A 23,300-nucleotide genomic window follows, 5' to 3' on the forward strand; every position below is an offset into this window, starting at 1 on the left:
CCTTTGTCAAGGCCATATAACGGTAATGCAAGATGCAGTCTCTCTGACACGGGTCTTGATTATATGGATGACATCCACGCGCGCATCAATTTTCGATAATTCTTTTGCGTTTTGGCGCCTTCGCGCCGAAACGCAATGTCTTGGCTCTTACCTTCGATCATAGCATGCATGCATGCTGTTTGGTTCAACACTGTGTCGCACACCATATGACCTTATATGGCAATACGTTCCAAAATTCTTGTATAGCCCTTGCCTTATATGGCAATGGAGCACGAAAAGGCAGGCAGGCTTGATTTGCATGACAAATAGGAGGGCGACCGCATGTAACTGCTATAACTGTTCGGAAATATCATTGCATTGTGGTTTCGGACTTTGATATTCTGAAATATGACCATATTACATCTATACCACAAGATTGCAGAAGAAAAAAAAATGATTTCGTCAAGAAAACGACCAAAAATCGACATAAATGATACCATGTAGTGAGGTTAAAGCAGTATGTACAGAGGCACTTATTACACACTACACCTTAGCTCAACTGGTAACGTCGTAGTACTTCAGATCCGGAAGATCCGGGATCGTGTTCGTTTTTTTTCTTTTTAGATATTGAATATCAAAAATATATATTGATATTATATTAATCTATCAATATCACATTTATAAATATCATTTTTTAAATTTTTTTCATTTATAAATAAAGAAATATTTTATATTTGTTATTTTTAAATATTCATTTAATATATACAAGGCCTTTGTCTTATGAAGAGGACTTCATAGATTCCAAACCCGGCATTCGAATTTTTCTATTCATTGTAATGGCAAATACCGTGCAGCGGCTCCTATGCGCGGTAAGATGATTCTTGGAAAACACTCGCCACTAAACTTCTATCCCTATGTAAACAGAGGCTCTTGATGTTGTTTGCAAAACAGCGATCCTTTGTTACAGAAGCAAATGCTCCATTGTTCAGTATCGACTTCATTCAGACAACACGGACGTGGAAAGTGACGCCGCTCGGCACAAAAATATGGGAATTTTCATGAATTTTATAAATTAGCAAAATTATCCAGGAAAATAAGGAAGAAATGTTGTAAATGCGGAAACCAGAATAATAGGGATGAGGTAGCTGTTGATTTGTTTGACATTTGGTAGTCATTTTAGATAGAACCTTAGCTGTTATGAACTTCTATTTCACTTAATTACCATAGTGCTGATGATTCAATGGTGCTTTTTCAAATTTTATGTTTTATTGCGTGCCATGTACATAATTACATTGATAGCTTTTATAATGAGCCTATTGTACATTTTACAAATAAGTACAAGTTGTAGGCCAAGACCAGCTTTTTCAAAAGCACTTAAGTTAAGTGACGTAACTTCAAAATTGCTTTCCCCAATCTGCCTTTCTCTATTAAAACAGTACTCCTTTCCCAAAATGACAATTTTTCTTATAGACTCAACAGCCCTTGAGTGACTTTCTCTGGCAGATTTTACTTCAAGGAAAGGGAAAAGACAATTCACACTCATAAACGTAGCCAAAACGCCAGCTTTTTTGAAAAGCACTTGTTTCTTTCTTCGCACGCTCGCATCAGTTTTGGGGTTCCCAGTGGATGTCATCCGTATAATCAAATCAACATGGCCTAGTCCAAACAGTCGTGCCACACAGGTCGTGCCAATAGAGAAATGCTGTAGATGCAGAAATGTTCACGGGGATTTAATTTTGCGCTAGGGAGAAAATGGAGTGTTCGTGGTGGTTAATTAAGGGTTCGCGTTTGAAACAATAATAGCGTCTTAGTCACACGATGGAACGGCTTTTAGCGGTGGTTTTAAGTTCGCGATAAAGAGTTCACCGCGAAAACCGCGAAAATTTTCTGCATCTACAGTACTACTTTGTTTGTAGCCGACTGACAAGTAGATACAGCGTTCCAGGCCGACTGAGGGACATTACCACGCGGCCTCGGCGTGGCGTGATCTCAGGTAGGCGGCGCTTAAGGTTAATGATTAACGCTTTGCACGGTCATATATTTGCTCAGCGCTGGACTGTGCAAACGGATCTCATTCTTTTGCAGAAGGCGTAGAAAGGTGTGGTAATATAACGCAAGCCACCAGGTGAGTTAGAGTTAAAAGGCGTCATCAACAAAGCTGCAGGAAGGCTATTCTCCAGACGCAGAATTCAGACATGTCTGCAGTGTGGAGGTTTTGGATGCTTTTCTCTATTCAGGGTAAGTTCTATTCATTTTTGTCTCAGCATAGGATTAAGATTTAACCTAGATTATTGATATCTGAAAAGTCTCGCTGTGACCATGTTGTGTTTGTGATCACTGGGACTGGTTTGAGAAAGATTTTGTGGGCAGGTTACAACGTGACTTCTTAGTGAACATATGGACTCTGTTATCTCACATTCGAGCAAATAAACGTTTAGGCACACTTTCACTTGATATTTACCTTCGCGACGAATGGTTTCGTCGAGAAGGTTATTCGACGGTGCTTGTCTGTGTGTCTGTTAGTGAACAGAATAAGTCGAGAACGCCTGGATGGTTTGTTGTCGTAGTTGGTGTGTCGGTGTGTATGTGGGACATCTCAAGATGATTAGATTTTGGGCGAAGTGTTTTGCATAATTAACGAGAAAAGTGTAAAAATGTGTTCAATTGTATGCTTTACTATGCGTTCTGGTTGCGACGTGTGGGCTGTATTGTTTCAGCTGCAGGGGATATTGATACGGGTACATGGGGGGCAAAGTTGGTCATGAGGGGTCATGAGGGGTCATGAGGCAGGCAGGAAACGTCAGTCACATGTACTGCCAGGGACAAATTGGCTATCAGCCAGCTGTAGGGCAGATACAAGAGATAGGCTTGCCCATATAGGCAGTAATGCTTTAAAGCACTAAAACAAGGGCTCAGAAAAGGATTCACCTTAATTGCAAGCCCCAAAAATTCTTATGCACCAGAAAGCCACATCTGTCTACTTTAGAATCATGTAAAGAAAATAGACAGTTGACCAGCTCGTTCTCTCGTAACAGCTGACAGACGAAAACAATCATCAACTTTGACCTACTCCCAGCCTGGAAGAGTCCACTCGGAGCATGTGAAACCAAACCACAAAGATATCTCCTTACACCAATTAAAAGACTGAAACATACAAATTTTGACCAAAGTTGGATATACACGGCCTTATATGAGTAAGAACAGTCATTAATGCAGTGCCACAGCATGGGAATACCGAGCATGTCTGTGTGTCTGTTAGTGAACACGATAAGTCGAGAATTCTTGGAAGGATTGTCTTGGTATTTGGTATGTTGGTAGGTCTCGATGAAACCTGAAAATGATTAGATTTTGGGCCCCCTATCGGCTTGTTACGGTACTGCAGCGGAACTTCCTGTTATGATATCTCGTGTTGTGGACATGCTATGGAACTGATTTTTGAGTGGTAGATAGCTCGTTGGGCAGAGAGTAAGTGGTATAGGTTTGGGCCCCCTAGCAACTTTTTTGGAACTGCAGGGGTAGGTTTTGCTTCAGACTTTGAAAGGGAATAACTCAAGAAGGGCTTGATGGAAGGTCATGATTTTTTGCATGTACATAGCTTGAGCGATGATGTACATGATTGGATACTTATTATGCAAATCAGTAACTAATTTGCATAATTAATGAGGAAAGTTTATACATTCATCAATTTCCATGATAGGACTCGCAAACATGTGACATATGTAACTGAGGAACAGAGAAATATTAATAGATATCAGCTATGCAAATGAGAACCTCATTTACATAATTAATGAGAAAATAATATAACTCGAGATGGGCTTGATGGATGGTCATGATTTTTGGTATGTAGATAGCTTATGTGATGCTTTGTATGATTGGATGATAATTATGCAAATCAGATTATAATTAATGAGGCAATTTTAAAAACCTGCTGTGTTCCATGATATGACTATTCAAATATGTGACATTTGTAACTGAGGAAGAGAGGAATGTCAATAGATAGAAATTATGCAAATGTAGGCCTAATTTGCATAATTCATGAGAAACTACTATCATTCCATACTAGTAAATAACGGCAATTTCATACTTGTTGCATTTAGAAGTTGTGTGAATGTGAACACCATTGAATCAAATTATGCTAATAAGGAGCTTATTTGCATTATTGATGAAAAATGTTAGCATAACCTTCTTTGTTAAGCTCATAATCATAACAAGGAGGTTTGGACAACTTATGTTATTTGGGTGAGGAGGATCAACTGGTATGATTTTTGATTGATGAAAAACACTCCTAATACGTCAGTCATAAAGGTCAAAATCATTTCGCGAAGGTATGAGGTCGTAGAACTCTTAAGCTTGTTGTGTATGAAACACTTGTGTAAAGTTTAGTATCATGTATAGTACATATCACCATCACTTGTTGTAAAGCAGGGATCTATTGTAATTGCCGTTCATGGTTTTGACACAAATGAAACCCAGTTTAAGATTGATTTTAGGGGAAAAAGATGAAACGGTCTTCTATCATAGCGCAAACCAGATAATGTTATTTGAAAAACAATTAACGATCCGAACTTGTAATGATACATTTCGACATTCGGTTGAAAAACGACAACAAAACACAGTTACACTACAAGTGAGTAATAGTCAAAGGGTCAATAAAACACTGCCGAAATTCTTGGATGGTGGCCAAAGTTGTGTCGCAATGAATTGCAGTAAGCGGATACCCTGTCAACATGTTCCCCAACGACCTGTCTACTTTAGAATCATGTAAAGAAAATAGACAGTTGACCAGCTCGTTCTCTCGTAACAGCTGACAGACGAAAACAATCATCAACTTTGACCTACTCCCAGCCTGGAAGAGTCCACTCGGAGCATGTGAAACCAAACCACAAAGATATCTCCTTACACCAATTAAAAGACTGAAACATACAAATTTTGACCAAAGTTGGATATACACGGCCTTATATGAGTAAGAACAGTCATTAATGCAGTGCCACAGCATGGGAATACCGAGCATGTCTGTGTGTCTGTTAGTGAACACGATAAGTCGAGAATTCTTGGAAGGATTGTCTTGGTATTTGGTATGTTGGTAGGTCTCGATGAAACCTGAAAATGATTAGATTTTGGGCCCCCTATCGGCTTGTTACGGTACTGCAGCGGAACTTCCTGTTATGATATCTCGTGTTGTGGACATGCTATGGAACTGATTTTTGAGTGGTAGATAGCTCGTTGGGCAGAGAGTAAGTGGTATAGGTTTGGGCCCCCTAGCAACTTTTTTGGAACTGCAGGGGTAGGTTTTGCTTCAGACTTTGAAAGGGAATAACTCAAGAAGGGCTTGATGGAAGGTCATGATTTTTTGCATGTACATAGCTTGAGCGATGATGTACATGATTGGATACTTATTATGCAAATCAGTAACTAATTTGCATAATTAATGAGGAAAGTTTATACATTCATCAATTTCCATGATAGGACTCGCAAACATGTGACATATGTAACTGAGGAACAGAGAAATATTAATAGATATCAGCTATGCAAATGAGAACCTCATTTACATAATTAATGAGAAAATAATATAACTCGAGATGGGCTTGATGGATGGTCATGATTTTTGGTATGTAGATAGCTTATGTGATGCTTTGTATGATTGGATGATAATTATGCAAATCAGATTATAATTAATGAGGCAATTTTAAAAACCTGCTGTGTTCCATGATATGACTATTCAAATATGTGACATTTGTAACTGAGGAAGAGAGGAATGTCAATAGATAGAAATTATGCAAATGTAGGCCTAATTTGCATAATTCATGAGAAACTACTATCATTCCATACTAGTAAATATTGGCAATTTCATACTTGTTGCATTTAGAAGTTGTGTGAATGTGAACACCATTGAATCAAATTATGCTAATAAGGAGCTTATTTGCATTATTGATGAAAAATGTTAGCATAACCTTCTTTGTTAAGCTCATAATCATAACAAGGAGGTTTGGACAACTTATGTTATTTGGGTGAGGAGGATCAACTGGTATGATTTTTGATTGATGAAAAACACTCCTAATACGTCAGTCATAAAGGTCAAAATCATTTCGCGAAGGTATGAGGTCGTAGAACTCTTGTTGTGTATGAAACACTTGTGTAAAGTTTAGTATCATGTATAGTACATATCACCATCACTTGTTGTAAAGCAGGGATCTATTGTAATTGCCGTTCATGGTTTTGACACAAATGAAACCCAGTTTAAGATTGATTTTAGGGGAAAAAGATGAAACGGTCTTCTATCATAGCGCAAACCAGATAATGTTATTTGAAAAACAATTAACGATCCGAACTTGTAATGATACATTTCGACATTCGGTTGAAAAACGACAACAAAACACAGTTACACTACAAGTGAGTAATAGTCAAAGGGTCAATAAAACACTGCCGAAATTCTTGGATGGTGGCCAAAGTTGTGTCGCAATGAATTGCAGTAAGCGGATACCCTGTCAACATGTTCCCCAACGACCTGTCTACTTTAGAATCATGTAAAGAAAATAGACAGTTGACCAGCTCGTTCTCTCGTAACAGCTGACAGACGAAAACAATCATCAACTTTGACCTACTCCCAGCCTGGAAGAGTCCACTCGGAGCATGTGAAACCAAACCACAAAGATATCTCCTTACACCAATTAAAAGACTGAAACATACAAATTTTGACCAAAGTTGGATATACACGGCCTTATATGAGTAAGAACAGTCATTAATGCAGTGCCACAGCATGGGAATACCGAGCATGTCTGTGTGTCTGTTAGTGAACACGATAAGTCGAGAATTCTTGGAAGGATTGTCTTGGTATTTGGTATGTTGGTAGGTCTCGATGAAACCTGAAAATGATTAGATTTTGGGCCCCCTATCGGCTTGTTACGGTACTGCAGCGGAACTTCCTGTTATGATATCTCGTGTTGTGGACATGCTATGGAACTGATTTTTGAGTGGTAGATAGCTCGTTGGGCAGAGAGTAAGTGGTATAGGTTTGGGCCCCCTAGCAACTTTTTTGGAACTGCAGGGGTAGGTTTTGCTTCAGACTTTGAAAGGGAATAACTCAAGAAGGGCTTGATGGAAGGTCATGATTTTTTGCATGTACATAGCTTGAGCGATGATGTACATGATTGGATACTTATTATGCAAATCAGTAACTAATTTGCATAATTAATGAGGAAAGTTTATACATTCATCAATTTCCATGATAGGACTCGCAAACATGTGACATATGTAACTGAGGAACAGAGAAATATTAATAGATATCAGCTATGCAAATGAGAACCTCATTTACATAATTAATGAGAAAATAATATAACTCGAGATGGGCTTGATGGATGGTCATGATTTTTGGTATGTAGATAGCTTATGTGATGCTTTGTATGATTGGATGATAATTATGCAAATCAGATTATAATTAATGAGGCAATTTTAAAAACCTGCTGTGTTCCATGATATGACTATTCAAATATGTGACATTTGTAACTGAGGAAGAGAGGAATGTCAATAGATAGAAATTATGCAAATGTAGGCCTAATTTGCATAATTCATGAGAAACTACTATCATTCCATACTAGTAAATAACGGCAATTTCATACTTGTTGCATTTAGAAGTTGTGTGAATGTGAACACCATTGAATCAAATTATGCTAATAAGGAGCTTATTTGCATTATTGATGAAAAATGTTAGCATAACCTTCTTTGTTAAGCTCATAATCATAACAAGGAGGTTTGGACAACTTATGTTATTTGGGTGAGGAGGATCAACTGGTATGATTTTTGATTGATGAAAAACACTCCTAATACGTCAGTCATAAAGGTCAAAATCATTTCGCGAAGGTATGAGGTCGTAGAACTCTTAAGCTTGTTGTGTATGAAACACTTGTGTAAAGTTTAGTATCATGTATAGTACATATCACCATCACTTGTTGTAAAGCAGGGATCTATTGTAATTGCCGTTCATGGTTTTGACACAAATGAAACCCAGTTTAAGATTGATTTTAGGGGAAAAAGATGAAACGGTCTTCTATCATAGCGCAAACCAGATAATGTTATTTGAAAAACAATTAACGATCCGAACTTGTAATGATACATTTCGACATTCGGTTGAAAAACGACAACAAAACACAGTTACACTACAAGTGAGTAATAGTCAAAGGGTCAATAAAACACTGCCGAAATTCTTGGATGGTGGCCAAAGTTGTGTCGCAATGAATTGCAGTAAGCGGATACCCTGTCAACATGTTCCCCAACGACCTGGAGGTCAAGGGAATAGAAATAACGGTTCTCTACTGTAGCTTATATTCCATACACAACACAACATTAATTTAAATCCAAAGTAATCAACATGTCTGTAATTTCGTAATTGATGGAATTTTCTTTTATTCAACATGATTGATAAGTCAGATACAAAGTGGTCTGCACTTAAGTTGTGCAACTTATTTCATCAGCAGCCTTAACAGAGATAAGATACCTAACGTTACAGACATATTGACAGTTCACATGAAGCTAACTTGCGACCCCATCCCCACTGTATGTGAACAGGATAAATCAAGACGTCCTGAATGCATCTTACTGATCTAAAGAAGTCGGAAAATGAATGTCAATTTCACTAATTAGCCTCCTAGCGGCTTCCTACACTACTGTAGCGGAACTTACGTATTGATATATCGTGTTCTGGACATGGTTGTGATTTCTGAGTGGCAGATAGCTATCGGGGCAGATTTGGACACCCTAGCGGCCTGTTTGGCCAATTTTGATTCAGTCTTTGAAAGAGAATAGCACAGAACAGGCTGATCATGACCGATCGTCACGATTTTTGATATGGATGATTGACATATTTTGAATAAATGCTCAGGATTAAACTTACACAATTGATTTATATATCCGCCGCATTCCATGTTACGACTCTCAAACATGTGGCATGTGGATTGATTGATATAGATTGAGCAAATGAAGACCTTATCTGCATAATTAATGAGAATACACTACAGTATGGTAAAGTGACGGGAATGTCATAAGTTTGGAAGGAGAGGTTCAACTGATAACCTATGCAAGTTACTTTAATTGTGTTATTTGGGTAGATAAGTGAACGTGATATCGTGTTGATGATCTCCTTTCTAATTTATGCAAATAATGACCTTATCTGCATGACAAACATTTATGAATGTCACTCAAAAAGTTAACATCATTAGGCGAAGATGTGAGGTCGTGGAACTGTATTGGAATTGTATTCAATAATCATTGAAGGTGAGCCTCTAAGGATAAGATAACGTTTGGCACTATCAGAGATAGCATTCAAATCAAACTGGAAAGACAACATTTGCAAGCGAACACATATTTCACTCCATCTTCGCTTCCTGCACATGCAAACAATTTTGACTGTTCCCGAATCTCAAACAAGAAAGGCAATAAAACGTATTGCCATGGCGACGATTGAGTGGCTATATGTAAAGCCCGGGTTACACATAGCCGAACATGGGTCCCGAACGCTAGCCGACCCAGGTCGGCGGTAGTTTGGGAGCAGTCTGACCAGTTTCAAGGTCATGCCTATCCAGTGGCGCTGAACAAGAGCCGAACACGCACAGAACATGTCCAGACCATCTCCTAACCAGTAAATGACTGAGCCCCGAATGCTCAGTCTGACCTACTCCCAACCATCTCGATCTCTAGCCGAATCTCTCCCGACTTATTGCCGACCGGTTGCTAATCCTCTCACAAATTGAAATGGACATAATTCCTGACTAATTCCCGACCAGTTGCTGAGCCTCTCACAAATTAAAATGGACATATTCAGTGACTTTCAAAAGAGGGGTCATTTTCAATCTAATCCATCTTACTATGTTTTAACATCACCAAGAGATCGAGTTCGCTTCACGGTTAGCTTAAAAACGAGGTTTTAGCTTTCGTCTTTATTTTTGGTCGTGTGAAGGTCGGGGGTGATTCGCCCACGTTCTGGTAGTAGTCAGTTTGGTTGGGAATAAGTTAGCAGAGGTCTATGGCCTTGGGGTGAGTTATGGGTAGGTTGAGAACTTGTTGGGAGTAAATCACCTGTGATTATGGCGTGGGCAAGATTTAAATTGTACTCGTGACTTACTCCCGAACACCAGCCGAACACCAGCCAACCCATTCCAGACCCTCCGTCCAGAACCGAATGTTTAGAATTTTAAAACGTTCGGCTGGCACAGCCGAACACCAGCTGACTCAGCCGAACACCAGCCGACTTAGCCGAAGAAGAGCCGACCACAGCCGACCTAGCTCCCGAATCACTCCCGACAATGGTCGGGCCGGGGGAGGCCAGGTCAAGTCAATACAAGTCAAGTCAAGTCAAAGTTTATTGCACATCGATTGTAACAGGTACAATGTAAGGCAACAATAAAATACTACTGGCTACTTATATCAAACTACTAAAAGCTACAGGGAGGTTCTATGTTATACAATGGTTAGGTTCTAGGCTGTACAATGCTCCATTTCAAACTACATGAAGGCACTATCTGTATAATATTGTCAGAGATAGATAATATCAACAGGAGATACCATAGGGAGTCGTATATGTCAATTATACTATTACATGATGAGGAGATGAATGTCTTATACAACTGAATCGCTACTTCACGGATTCTGTTTTGCATATATGTATAGATATATATTGGCCTAGATATACAGATATTGTTTCAGGATATTACATAAGTACACGAAACGTCTCTATTTTCGACTGAGGTAATGTTACATTTGTTTTGCACTTAATTGTCTGCATTAACTCACTCTTTCATCTTTTCTTTCATCTTTATATGTTCGACATTCCATCGAGAAGTGATATTCGTCTTCGACATTTTCCTTACATGTAGGACAAAGTCTCTGATTGGCTGGGACATTTCTGCGTCTACCTTTTTCAATTTCAAGACAGTTGGATCCAATGCGGAGTTTTGTTGTGTGTGTTATGAAGGATTTGTTTTGGACTGACTGGAGGTAGTTCTCCATATGAAAGTCGGTTTTTATTTCTGAATATGTTTCAAGTTTCTTAAAGCTTCTTATCATTTGCCGCCTTTTTAAAAGGCGCTCCTTGAGCATTTCTCCGAAATATTTGGTCGAGTAAAAGATGGTTCGGGTTTTTTCCCGATTGACACGGGTTGCCTTACGGATATTCACATCTGATCCTAAAACCGGGGATATTTTGTCGGATCCATGGAGTATGAGGTCTCGTGATTGAACATTTGTTCCCAGTATTTCACTACAATATAGCAGGACTGGTTTGACTAGGCTATTAAATAGATCAAGGGCCAGGATATGGATGGGCTATGATTTGACATGAGGATGGACTTTAGTTTAAAAGAAGCCCGGAGGGCTTTTATTCTGAGTTGTTTTGTTCCTCGATGAAAAGAACCAGAGGGTGTTATATCTACCCCTAAGTATGTATAGAAATAAGTTATGTTTAAAGTTTGTGATTGAAAACTATGGTTTTGGCTATTGGCTGTTCGCGCACTTTTAGAAAATATCATAACTTTAGTTTTGTCTCTATTGATTGAGAGCTTCCAGCGTGTGTAGAACTTATCCATTCTTTCGAGACACTCCTTTAGCCCCTGCTCTGATCTTGAGAAAAGGACAAGATCGTCCGCCCAGAGAAGGCTGCTTATCGGAGTGTCTCCAAGCATGACAGGGTCGCATAATGGTGATGAAAACTCTAATGGAAGGTCATTTACAAACAGGTTGAATAGAATAGGACTTAAGGTGCACCCTTGACGTACGCCGCAAGTTGACTGAAAGTAGTCTGAAAGACCATTAGGTGTTTTAACACAGTATTTCATGTTGGAATATATGGATTGTATGATTCGGAAGAACTTCCCACCTATACCTAACGATAGCAGCTTGTAATATAAACCATGTCTCCAATCGGAATCAAAAGCTTTTTTGAAAGCTACAAAGCGGGGCTCAAGTGGTGTTTATGATTAACATTTTTAAGATGTGTTTTGACACATTGCAACTAAGGTTCCATGCCGCGTGGCTAATGGTCAGATTGACAGCCAAGAGATACCTGACATTTTTACTTTTCCGCTAATTGCCTTCGCCGTAGGCAGAAGGGTATATTTTTGGTCGGGATTTGTGGAGTGATGGTGTTGGCGATAAAACTCTTGATGACATGGAAGGATGTTGGTGATTTTTAGTAGGTAAGTTTCTGTTGGGTAGACAAAAATCAAGTTCGAAGATGGGTTTTCTGGGGGGGGGTTCCTTTGGTGCTGCAGTGGACCTTTTGTGTTTGTCGGTTTATTTGTTGGTGGTATAACTGGAGAGAAACTATATGGATCGTGATGAAATTTAGTGGGTTGTTGGGGGTTGAGAAACAAAGGTCAAGTTCGAAGATGGGTCTTCTGGGGGGTTCCTACGGTACTACAGTGTGCATTTTATCTATATTTTGGAGGAGGATAACTCAAGCAGGGTTTGGTGGATCTTAATTGTTTTGGGCAGGTAGAAACGATTAGTGATGATTAACATAATGAGATGCATTCTATGCAAATCATATCCTTCTTTACATAATTAATGAGAAAAAGTTGAAATTCACTTTCAATGTGCTATTTTTTGGATGACGACCTATATACGAGGACACCGTACCGTATGGACAGTGACAGGTTGGTTTTTCTTTGGGCCAATATGTGGGCAGTACTTTTCAGGCGCTTCAAGACATATGAACTGAGAACTGTGACATAGAGAGGAAAACCGATTGATACATTGATTATGCAAGTTAGAATATAATTTGCTAAATTTGATGAGAAAATGCTATGATTCCAAATTTGTATATAACGGTAATTTGATACTTGCATTCGGAAGTTAAATGAAGGTGAACATAATCATACATTAAGTATGCAATCCACAACACACCTTTCAAACACATTTTTCATACAAGTTAACACCATTCGGCGAAGGTATGGGATCGCTGATTAATTCGAATCCTTGGTTCAACAATCCTTCAGACAGGCTGCAGCTGATTTCCCGGAGTTCCATTCTGAGAAATGCTCTAGCAGAATGACAGCATTAGTGGTTGGTCCCGAGTAGTAGCACATCGGTGACGGTAATTTCTCAACAGAGCCAGATGAGCGGTCAAGAAAACGGGCTGCCTCACACAGAAAAAACGTGGCGATCAGAAATACAAATCTATATTAAAGGAATTATTTCCCGCGTGAGAATGAAATTTTCAGTGATACCCACATGTAAACTGCATGGATAAGTTCAAAAACACTTTCACTCCAAAGTGGACATTTACATAATCATCCCATGCATTGTTATACCAGGACAGAGGAGCCAAAAATGTACATTTTTGGTTAAAAGATGAACGAAAATCACGATATATATAATCATTTATATATATGTATATATATATAAAATGTATATACACTCAGCACAAAATCTTTGGAAACTTAACTTTGGTGGATCATATCTCCGTTGTTTCTTGATCAATTTCAATGATTTACATATCATTGAACAGCTTGTGTAATCTTCTTTCCCATGATACCAAACTTATTATTGTTGTAAATTAATGCAACGAGCACCAGACCTGCTTATGCGAGCGGGTCACATAAAAAGTGCCTAAATTACCTTACTTAAGTCAAACGCTCAATTCAGTATTTTTTCTTCTGCTGGTAGCACGTGGCTTGTGTACGAGGGTATTGTGAGACTTGAATCAACAAAACACATTATATGAAAGCCATGGTTATTATCTCCATGAAAAATGGAGATATTGTTTTGGGTGTGTCTGTCTGTTTGTCTGTTTGTTTGTTTGTGTTTCCGGACTACTGTAGTCAGCATGACTCAAGAGCCTGTAGATGGATTACGATGATATTTGGTATGTGGGCAGGTGTTGTGAAGCCAAAATTCAAGGTCAATTTTGGGCCCCCTGGTATGTGACCTTGGTACTGCAGCCATTTTTGTATCTTTTGACCTGGACGTGCTGTGGTCTTGATTTATTGGTGGCAGATAGCTTGTGGTGTAATGAAGACGTGGTGTGGGTTTGGACCCCCTAGCAGCTTCTTCTGGAACTGCAGGGGCGTTTTTGTGAAAATCTTCTAAGGAGAATGACTGAACAAAGGAACGACGGATTTCCATGATGTTTAGAATGCAGGTAGCTTAGATAGAGATATGCACAATGAAGTGAAAATTATGCTAATTGTGACTTAATTTGCATGGCTAATGAGGAAAATCTATATTTGCAATGTTTTGCCATCATCATCATCCATCAGACTCAAATACATGTAACGTATGTAGTTTATGGAAAGTGGATACGAATTATGCAAATAAATTCCTAATTTGCATAATTAATGCAAAACATCATATCTCATCTAATTAGAAAATTATAGGACCGTCAATATGATACTTAGTATGCAGGTAGCTTAGACAGAGATATATATAATGAAGTGTAAATTGTGCTAATTGTGACTTAATTTGCACAGCTAATGAGGAAAATCTATATTTGCAGTGTTTTCCATTATCAGGCTCAAATACATGTCACATATGTAGTTTATGGGAAGTGGAACATCAGCAGATACTAATTATGCAAATAAAGTCCTAATTTGCATAATAAATGCAAAAACACCAACATTCATCTAATTGTAAAATGATAGGACTGTCAATATTGCAACATGTGTAAGTAAGATAAAGGTGTTTATGATTGAGCATATTTTATGTAAATGTATATGTCATTTGCATAAATAGAATTGTTCATGGAGATATGAGGTCGCGGAACTCTTGTTCTTGCATGCACAGCTCGGCCAAGCTGATCAATGATCACAGAGTCTGAGAGGTGTTAAATTGTGTTGAGATCTGGGCTGCAGGAATGCCATTTTATCCTCTGTATTCCTGCATCCTGGAGGTGCTCTGAAATGACTCTCATACTGTATGGACGTGCACTATCATCTTGCAGAATGGCACGCAGTCTCATATTGCAGAGGTAAGGATCTAGGAAATGTGACTGGATGGAGAATGGTGTCTCTATATCTTGACACATCGAGGTTGCTTAGGATGATTAGCCTGGTTTTTCCTCTGGCAGTTGCCCCACACCATGACACTAGTACTGACTCCAACAAACATTGTCAGTCTATCTGTGCAACAGTCAGCATGGGGTTCTCCTCGCTGCCCCAACACTTTCATTTATCCATCCAACAGTCGAAATAAATCCACTCTCATCTGTAGCTGTGAACATAACATTCCTCCACACACTGTTTCATTCACGATGCGGACGACAACACCGCAAACGGGTTTGGCACTGAGCTGAGTACTTAGTATTTAACACTAGCAGGGATTTTTTTTTTTACAATCCCCTCGCATAAGCAGGCCTGGCGCTCGCTCCATGAGATTGCAATGATAATGAGCTGGGTATCGATAGGAAAGGAAATTACGCAAGCTTTCCACCGATATATAATGCGTTGAAATTGATCAAGAAACAACGGAAATATGATCAACCAAAGTAAAGCTTCCAAACTTTTTGTGCCTAGTGTATATATGTATTTATCTATCTATATATCTAAATATATCTGTATCTCTGTATCTCTCTCTCTCTCTCTTTCTCTCTCTCTCTCTCTCTCTCTATCTTTCTCTCCCTCTCTCTCTCTCTCTATATATATATATATGTCACAGTAGAGATTGGAATCCAGTAGAGTCCCGAACTCTGCTAGTAGAGATTGGAATTCCAATCTCTACTAGTAGAGACTGGAATTCCAATCTCTACTAGTAGAGTTCTGGATTCTACTAGTTGAGATTGGAATTCCAATCTCTACTAGTAGAGATTGGAATCGGGATCCGAATATTGGGATTCCAATCTCTACTAGGAGAATTCCAGATTCTACTAGTTGAGATTGGAATTCTACCAGGACAATCTCCAATTCTAATAGGAGAAATTTGGATTGTACTGTATCAAAATGTTTTGGAAAATAGACTGAATCATTTCACACCTACAATTTTAGCATAGCTAAGCCTACATTCACCATTAATATTTTAGGTGAATCACTCATAAGTTATGTTTTAGATATCTAATAAACCTTCTGTCAAGACACATTGTAACCATGGGGATAGCTGTCTAGTCCAACTTTTGTGAATGGCTATTTGTATGATATGTCAATCAGAGACATTTGCATACGGCCATTATGAGTTCGCGACTCAATATGCTCAACCAGTCTTTCCAGTTCGTTAGTGACTCGGTATATGAGAGCTAATTCACACCTGCCAAGCCAATTCCAAAGTTGATGTCAAAGTTATCAGATATCTAAAACATGAAGTAATTCGCCTTAAATATTAATGCTGAATGTAGGCTTAGCTATGCTGAAATATTAGGTGTGAAATGATTCAGTCTACTTTTCTAAAACATTTTGACACTATACAAATTTCTCCTATTAGAATTGGAGATTGTCCTGGTAGAATTCCAATCTCTACTAGTAGAATCTGGAGTTCTCTTAGTAGGGATTGGAATCCCAATATTCAGAACCCGATTCCAATCTCTACTAGAATCCAGAACTCTATTAGTAGAGATTGGAATTCCAGTCTCTACTAGTAGAGATTGGAATTCCAATCTCTACTAGTAGAGTTCCGGACTCTACTAGATTCCAATCTCTACTGTGACATATACATGTATATATACTACAAATGGCACAGAAAACATAACCTACTTATACCCTAACGACACACACGAACGGCACCGAAAAATGACCTCCCTGGTGAATATGAATGATAGTCCAAAAGCCCTGTTTTCTGCCTCTGACAGATGCATTCTTTTCTTCCCACAGTGTTGCCTGTTCACAGCGAGGTGTTCGTAGATAGCGGAGGCTACATCATGTATCACCTAAGGGTTCAAGAAAATAACCCAACACAGGCAGTTCCACTACTGCAGGGGGCAGATGACCAACTGAAGTTCAGTTTCCGTCACTGCAACAAAGACGGAGGACTTCTCCTCTACCAGGAAGGCAGCGGCAACAACTACTTTGCCATTGGCGTGTATAACAATGGGATATATATGGAGATGAACTTAAACAATACACTTGTAGAGGTAAAGAATCTCTTGTTGTTATAGGATAGAACATCAGAAAACAAACTAAATCCTTGTTTCAACTGGCGGTCTTGTCCAATCGAAAAAAAATATAAGATTTTGGGCCTCCTTGGTACAGCAGCAGATGTCTTTTTTTTTCATCTCGAGTTCTGGAGAAGCTACAGTCACTATTTTGGGGTGGTAGATAGCTCTTGTGGCCGGGGAAAATGGCAGAAGCTTGGACAACTTCTAATAGCTTTCTTCAGAATTGCAGGGGCGTTTTAGATGCCGACTTTGAAACAGGTCAAGAGGAGATTAATGGATTTTCATGATTTCTTACTGGTAGAGAACGTTGATGACTATCATAATAACTGTATGTTGGTTATGTGAATTATAACTCGAGCTGTGTCATCCACATGTAAACTAGACCAGTCAAAAAACACCCACTCAAAAATGCACTTTTTCATGATCAGTCCAAAATTCAATCTCAAAAAAATCCCCCGAGCACGAATGGACCCTTTCATATAACACATATAACGCTTATGATATATATGAAGATTTGACAGGAGAAGAAGAACATGACCAAAAACAATTATGGATAAATATTTCACCCATAGTATGGGTGAAATATAAAAATGTGACACCCCTATGTCTGAATGGATGCTTCAAGAGTATATATTTTGGGTTTAGAAACAACGTAAAAGTTGTTTGTTTCAAAAGTCGTTTTTCAAAAGCAGACACATGCCAAAGTTCAGTCACGTCATTTTGGTTCAATACAAAGGAACTGGTGATGAATATCTTTGTTCTGAATATAGCCAAAAAAAAACGAGAAAAATAATTCTGAAGCAATGTATGCCAAAGGTGTGAACAAAGTCCTGTGCGCACATGTCCTAGGCAGTCCCATGCCACATTTGGTATGAATTATAGGGCACCTGAGCCAGAAATGTAAGGTATAAGTGTGTTAACTCAATTGGCCAATCAGGCGCTCGCATTTTGGAATGTAGTTCTCCCATTAGCTGTCACTTCCAAACCATATATGGTATTGGAAGTGACAGAAGTGGCAAAATATCACAACAAGTCCCGAATGAATCGTTTTGAAGACGTGTATGCCAAAAATGTGAAAGTAGTCCTTAAAACATTTGTTCAGTGCACATCTACACCAGATTTCAGGACTGATTTACATAATCATATGCTTATTTTGCAAACAATAATCTGATTTAAATGGCAAGTTAATAAATCCGCTGCATTGCATGATAGGACATGTGGCAAATAATTTGGAATACCAGGGCACGAGGCCAACAAATACATTTTTGGTCTAGAAATGGCAGCAAAACTCAATAAAATCACTGTCACTGCCTATTACAGAATCATTTGCCCACTCTACCTTTGTGCCAAATTTCAGGTCATTTGGTCCACAACTGACAGAGATTAATCGATTTGAAGATTTGGAGGAGGAGGAGGACGAGGAGCAGGAGAAAAATAAGAAACATCAGCGAAAAGAATATATTTATCTAATTAGTTTCTGCAGGGATCTCACACTAGGGCAAATCAAACACAAATCATCAGCGTGCAGGATGTGGTTCACAACAGAACCTTGTAATATTCAATAATTTCCTTAAGAGTAAAAACACACATGTCAATACCATCCAAACTGGTGGTCGGATGTCTGAATGAAAGCTTTTAAGCCGACTAAGCAGAAGTGCCTCCCAAACTTTGGAAAGTGACGAGGTGATGGCAATTGGCCAGTAGTTATCCCTACTGGAAATACTACCGAATTTGTTTTCAACAACTGGAACTATGATGGAATCCAACAAAATGCCAGGGATATAGTTGTGTACGATAACAGATGTAAATAACAATGACAATGAGGGATGAATACAAATTCCCGGGCCAGTATTCTTTAAATGTTCATTACTAATGCCATCAGAGCCAACAGCCTTTCCATTGGGCAACTCCTTAATGATTTGGACAAGTTCCGACACAGTTATTTTCATACCATAATCAAAGTCACGTGCACAGGACATGGCGGACATCACAGCTGGCTTGTTAACCTGGCTATCGACAGAATTTAAAAGGGTCTCAAAGTGAGATTTCCAACGATTAGTAATATTCACTGAACCAGAGCAACCATCAACAGTGTTCGGTAACACACAACGGGGGGAAGTTGTACTTCGAAATTTCCTCCAAAATTCTCTTGAGTTGCCAGCAGAGAAAACACTGGAATTCTAGAATTTCCACAGTATATAAGCAACTTAATTTCTAATTTGCACAATCACCTTCACCAGGAGGTTATGTTTTTCGGTTCTGCTATGGTGGAGTTGCTGTGGGTGCATGTGTGTTTGATGTAAACAGTATAACTCGAGATGGATCCTCATGACATTTGGTAGGTGGGTAGGGGTCGGGAAAACAAAGGTCACATTCGATAGCTCTTGAAACGGGTAGTAATTTGTGTATGTTGGGGCCCTCTTGTGTTTGGAACAGCAGGCAACAATTTTGTTTCAGTCTTTGGAAGAAAGTAAAGCTAGAAAGGCTTGACGGTTGTCACGACGTTTTTGTATGAAGAGCGCTTTAGGGGTGTTTACATAATTGAATACTAATTATGGAATCAGACCATAATTGTCAAATCTGCTGCATTTTATGATTAAGCTATCGGCATGCCCAATCAATTTTCCAGTTATCCTCTTTTAAAGATTTTAACAAATGCCCCTCGCAGCTCCAGAGCAAGCTGCTAGGTGGCCCAAAGCTACACTACATCTTGACATGAAAGGCTGTATGACACCAAAGAAGAATCTAGATAATACATAACCATTTCCAGGACAAAATATACAAAATCTGGATGTTCTGCTGCAGTAACAAGGAAAGCCGCCAGGCCGCCTATAATCAACCTTGACTTTTGCTTTCAAAAGGCCTACCCACCTACCAAATATATTACAATCCATCCATAGGCTTGGTATTGCTGGCCAAAATATGCGGGAACAAAAGCACACAAACAGACAAGAACACACACACAGAGACCCATCGGAAACAATACCTCCATTTTGGTGGAGGTAACAAAACCTCCATACACAAAAATAATCACCTACTTCACAGTTCGGGATAAAGACAAGTCTATGGCGTTTCTACCGTTCACGTTCAGTAACTCTGCCTTTGCAGATGTCTGGAGGCACAGGTCCTTCTGGAGTGTTTGCAAACGTCTCCAGCAGCCGTTACACTGAAGTGACAATTATGGGTCTGCGGCAGCTGGAACACGCCAATGTCACGGTGGATGGGCGCGCGGTGACGTTATCCACATCAGCACACGGCATCAAGGGACCAAGCTTCACAACTGACATGCTAGGGAGCCTGATCATTGGAGGGATCAATTCACGTGTAATGGTACGTTACGGCCCGTTCACACTTGTCATGAGCTGTGAATCAACTTTTTGGCGACCTTCTGGAGCGCGCCAAACAGTTATTATATATTTGGTTCCAAATAATTCCGTCAATCCCATCAATGCCGGGGTTGGTATGCTTGGAATATTACTCGCACGCGTAGTAGTTAGCTGCTGGTGCCCCGTGTATTCATACGCTATAACGTTATATGTGCGCCACGCATAACTCAAGAAATTTGATATTTTGAGAGTACAACTGCGTATTGTCAAAATTCAATACGGAACTCACACGGAATTGCTTATACGCACAAGTGTGACATGGGCTTAAGGAAAATAGCGTTGTCATATTGCCACGTTTAGACAGACGGCTTTTTATCCTAATCAAAATCAAGCATTTAGTTAATGTAGACTCATTTAGGTCATGTAGAATCAAAATGTTGGCTGCACCAGCGACGTTCTAGGGAGATAGATAGTACTGTTCATTTGACCTTTGCTAATAGTATACCATTGCTGTTCAGATGAAAACTGAGAAGCTGAATAAGGACCTCATCCCGTGTATCAGCTTCATTGACATCGGGTTGGAGGAAAGGACACTTGACTTCAACAGCGCAGACGTGAAGCACTGGGCATCGCCGATGTGCCCTTCCAACTCCTGCTTCTCTGGGACGTCAGCAACGTTTTCTTCAATTGACTCATATGTGAATCTGGATGTAGATATCAGCCCGAAGAACCAGACATTCATTGGATTCAAGTTTAGAACAAGGTATCCAAGGCATTTGTTAATCTTATAAGGCCTTTCTCGGTGATGACAGGTAGGCACAACTGGATGGCAACTAAAGGCAGTGTGTTCATCAGAACCATTTGAGTTCTGAAAATTGTAAAAATCAGCTAAATTAGGGATATGACTGGAGCGCTTGCAGTCCAGAGATGGTCCGCTCCAAAAAGATGGAAATTATTCATCGAACCTTTAGCACGCTATAAAGAACCTGGTGGTGACTAGCACAGCACAGTGCAATAGTTCGGTTGAACTGTTTTATGTCCGGGGTTTTCTTAAACTAACACTTCGTCTTCACCCTTTCTATCTGCATTTTCCCATGTTGAGGGGATTTCCGTGATAAGGGGGAGGCCCATGCATTACCAATTTCGAAAGTTGACCATTACAAGATCTTGTCCTTCTATTGATTGTATAGAATTCACTTTACTATTGTTACTATTTTAACATTTCTATGCAGTTATAATTGTAGTGATAACCAATACATACAAACATATGCCTGAGGGTAAATTACATTTGAAGATGCTTTGCTTGGTATGAGGGTTGGAAAAGGATTTGTGTTCTACTTCTACCAATTGTAAGCATCCACATCAATATCTACCCACCCCTTAGTTTTCTTACTATTGACAGGAAAGGTGTCATACTGCATGTGTCGTTCTGATCTTTTCGACCAGAATGAAGGATGGGGTCCTATTCTTTTTCGGTGGTCCTGGCGGATGGCTGTCCTTGTACCTGCAGAATGGGGCTTTGGTGATTCGGCTGAACACGGAGGTAAGAATATCTGAGAGAGGAAAACTTCAGACCTAAAGCTAGAAAATGCAGTAACTTCAGTTCCACGCCAGACAGTCCTTTCGAGCAAATGTAAATTAATATTTTGAAAACATGTAAAGAGCTAACGCTTAATGACTCATGCGACATCGAGTATCGATTTTCTACATGCAGTGAGTGTTTCATTTAAGTTGGTATGTAGTTTTTAATTAGACATGTAGGCTTCCATTTGGTAATTGGCACGCATGATTTCTCTTCGTACTACCAAGTAAAATACCACATGTGAAGAGAAATCCGAGTTAGTATGTAGGTTTTATTCGGCACGTAAGCTGTTATATTTGACATGTTGGATTTGACTTGGGAGGCAGGATTTTATTTGACATGTAACATATGTAGGATTTCATCTCACATCTAGGGTTTCTTTTAGCTGGTAGTGTTTCGGTATTATTATATACTTTCGCATTTGTAGCACATAACTAAAATATTTTTGGCTGCTATGACTGGGAGTATGAAATTGTATCTAGATATTGGTAAACTGAAAAGTTGTGCCTTACAGGGACGAGGCAGAGATGCAATTTCTGCAACCCGCGGGACGCCCTTTAACGATGGACAGTGGAAGGAAGTACGCGTGGTTCGTCAGGGTGACAAGGCCATCCTGTTGGACGGGGACGGGCTGGTCGCTGCCTTGGTGACGTATGGTGATTGTCAAAATGACGCATAAGATATATGTGTAGAATATAAAAAGGGCTAATCTATGATATATGTCTTAAACTATAACCGTTTTACTAGAGTTCCACGAACACTTTATCTTCGCCAAATAATCAAGGCTTATTGTGGAGAGTGATTAATATTTACATGCTTGTCACCCCCTGCAAAGTTGATCATATATCGTACCATTTGGAAGTTATGATGGGGGGGGGGGGGTTGAGTCCAGTCTAGATAGGTCCAGTCTAGATAGGGTCAAAATCATTTGGTGGTACAGGACTAGTATATATGCCTAGTGTGCTGATATATGTTATAACTGGTCATGAAAAAATATTGAAAGTGATGATGAAATAGTACAGTCAATATATATGAATAGAAGAAATCTTTATTCCATATCATACACATTTTGAAAGACATAGTACATGTGACTTTTCCATACCTAGCATTGTTGCAGTTTTGGTGCAGTGTACTCTCCAAGCAGAGGAATGTGTCCGGCTGGTTTTTGACGTGTTTTTAGATGTTTTTGTCAGGCTTTCTATTTTGTCCCCTTTTCGTTATGTCGCCTAACTGAACACGTTAAAAACCAACCGGACCCACACCTCTGCTTGGGGTGTAGTGAGGGTTCCATCTGTTTATCTATATGCCCATCTGTTTATTATCTCCACGAAAAATGGAGATATTGTTT

At 39.3% G+C, this 23,300-nt stretch overlaps 1 protein-coding gene across 1 annotated transcript in view; it reads left to right on the forward strand.

Moving 5' to 3' along the window:
• The first annotated feature begins 2,027 nt into the window (after positions 1-2,027).
• The window catches only part of LOC136441474 (uncharacterized), a 30,467-nt gene continuing 9,194 nt past the window's right edge, over positions 2,028-23,300 (forward strand). The window contains exons 1-6 of the mRNA XM_066437769.1: positions 2,028-2,217; positions 16,761-17,020; positions 20,153-20,374; positions 20,889-21,133; positions 21,817-21,913; positions 22,467-22,608. Of these exons, the coding sequence (XP_066293866.1) occupies positions 2,175-2,217; positions 16,761-17,020; positions 20,153-20,374; positions 20,889-21,133; positions 21,817-21,913; positions 22,467-22,608 (1,009 nt within the window). The 5' untranslated portion in view covers positions 2,028-2,174. The remainder of the gene's footprint in view (positions 2,218-16,760; positions 17,021-20,152; positions 20,375-20,888; positions 21,134-21,816; positions 21,914-22,466; positions 22,609-23,300) is intronic.

This window comes from Branchiostoma lanceolatum, chromosome 9 (genome assembly GCF_035083965.1).
Source record: "Branchiostoma lanceolatum isolate klBraLanc5 chromosome 9, klBraLanc5.hap2, whole genome shotgun sequence".
Taxonomy (NCBI): Eukaryota; Metazoa; Chordata; class Leptocardii; order Amphioxiformes; family Branchiostomatidae; genus Branchiostoma; species Branchiostoma lanceolatum.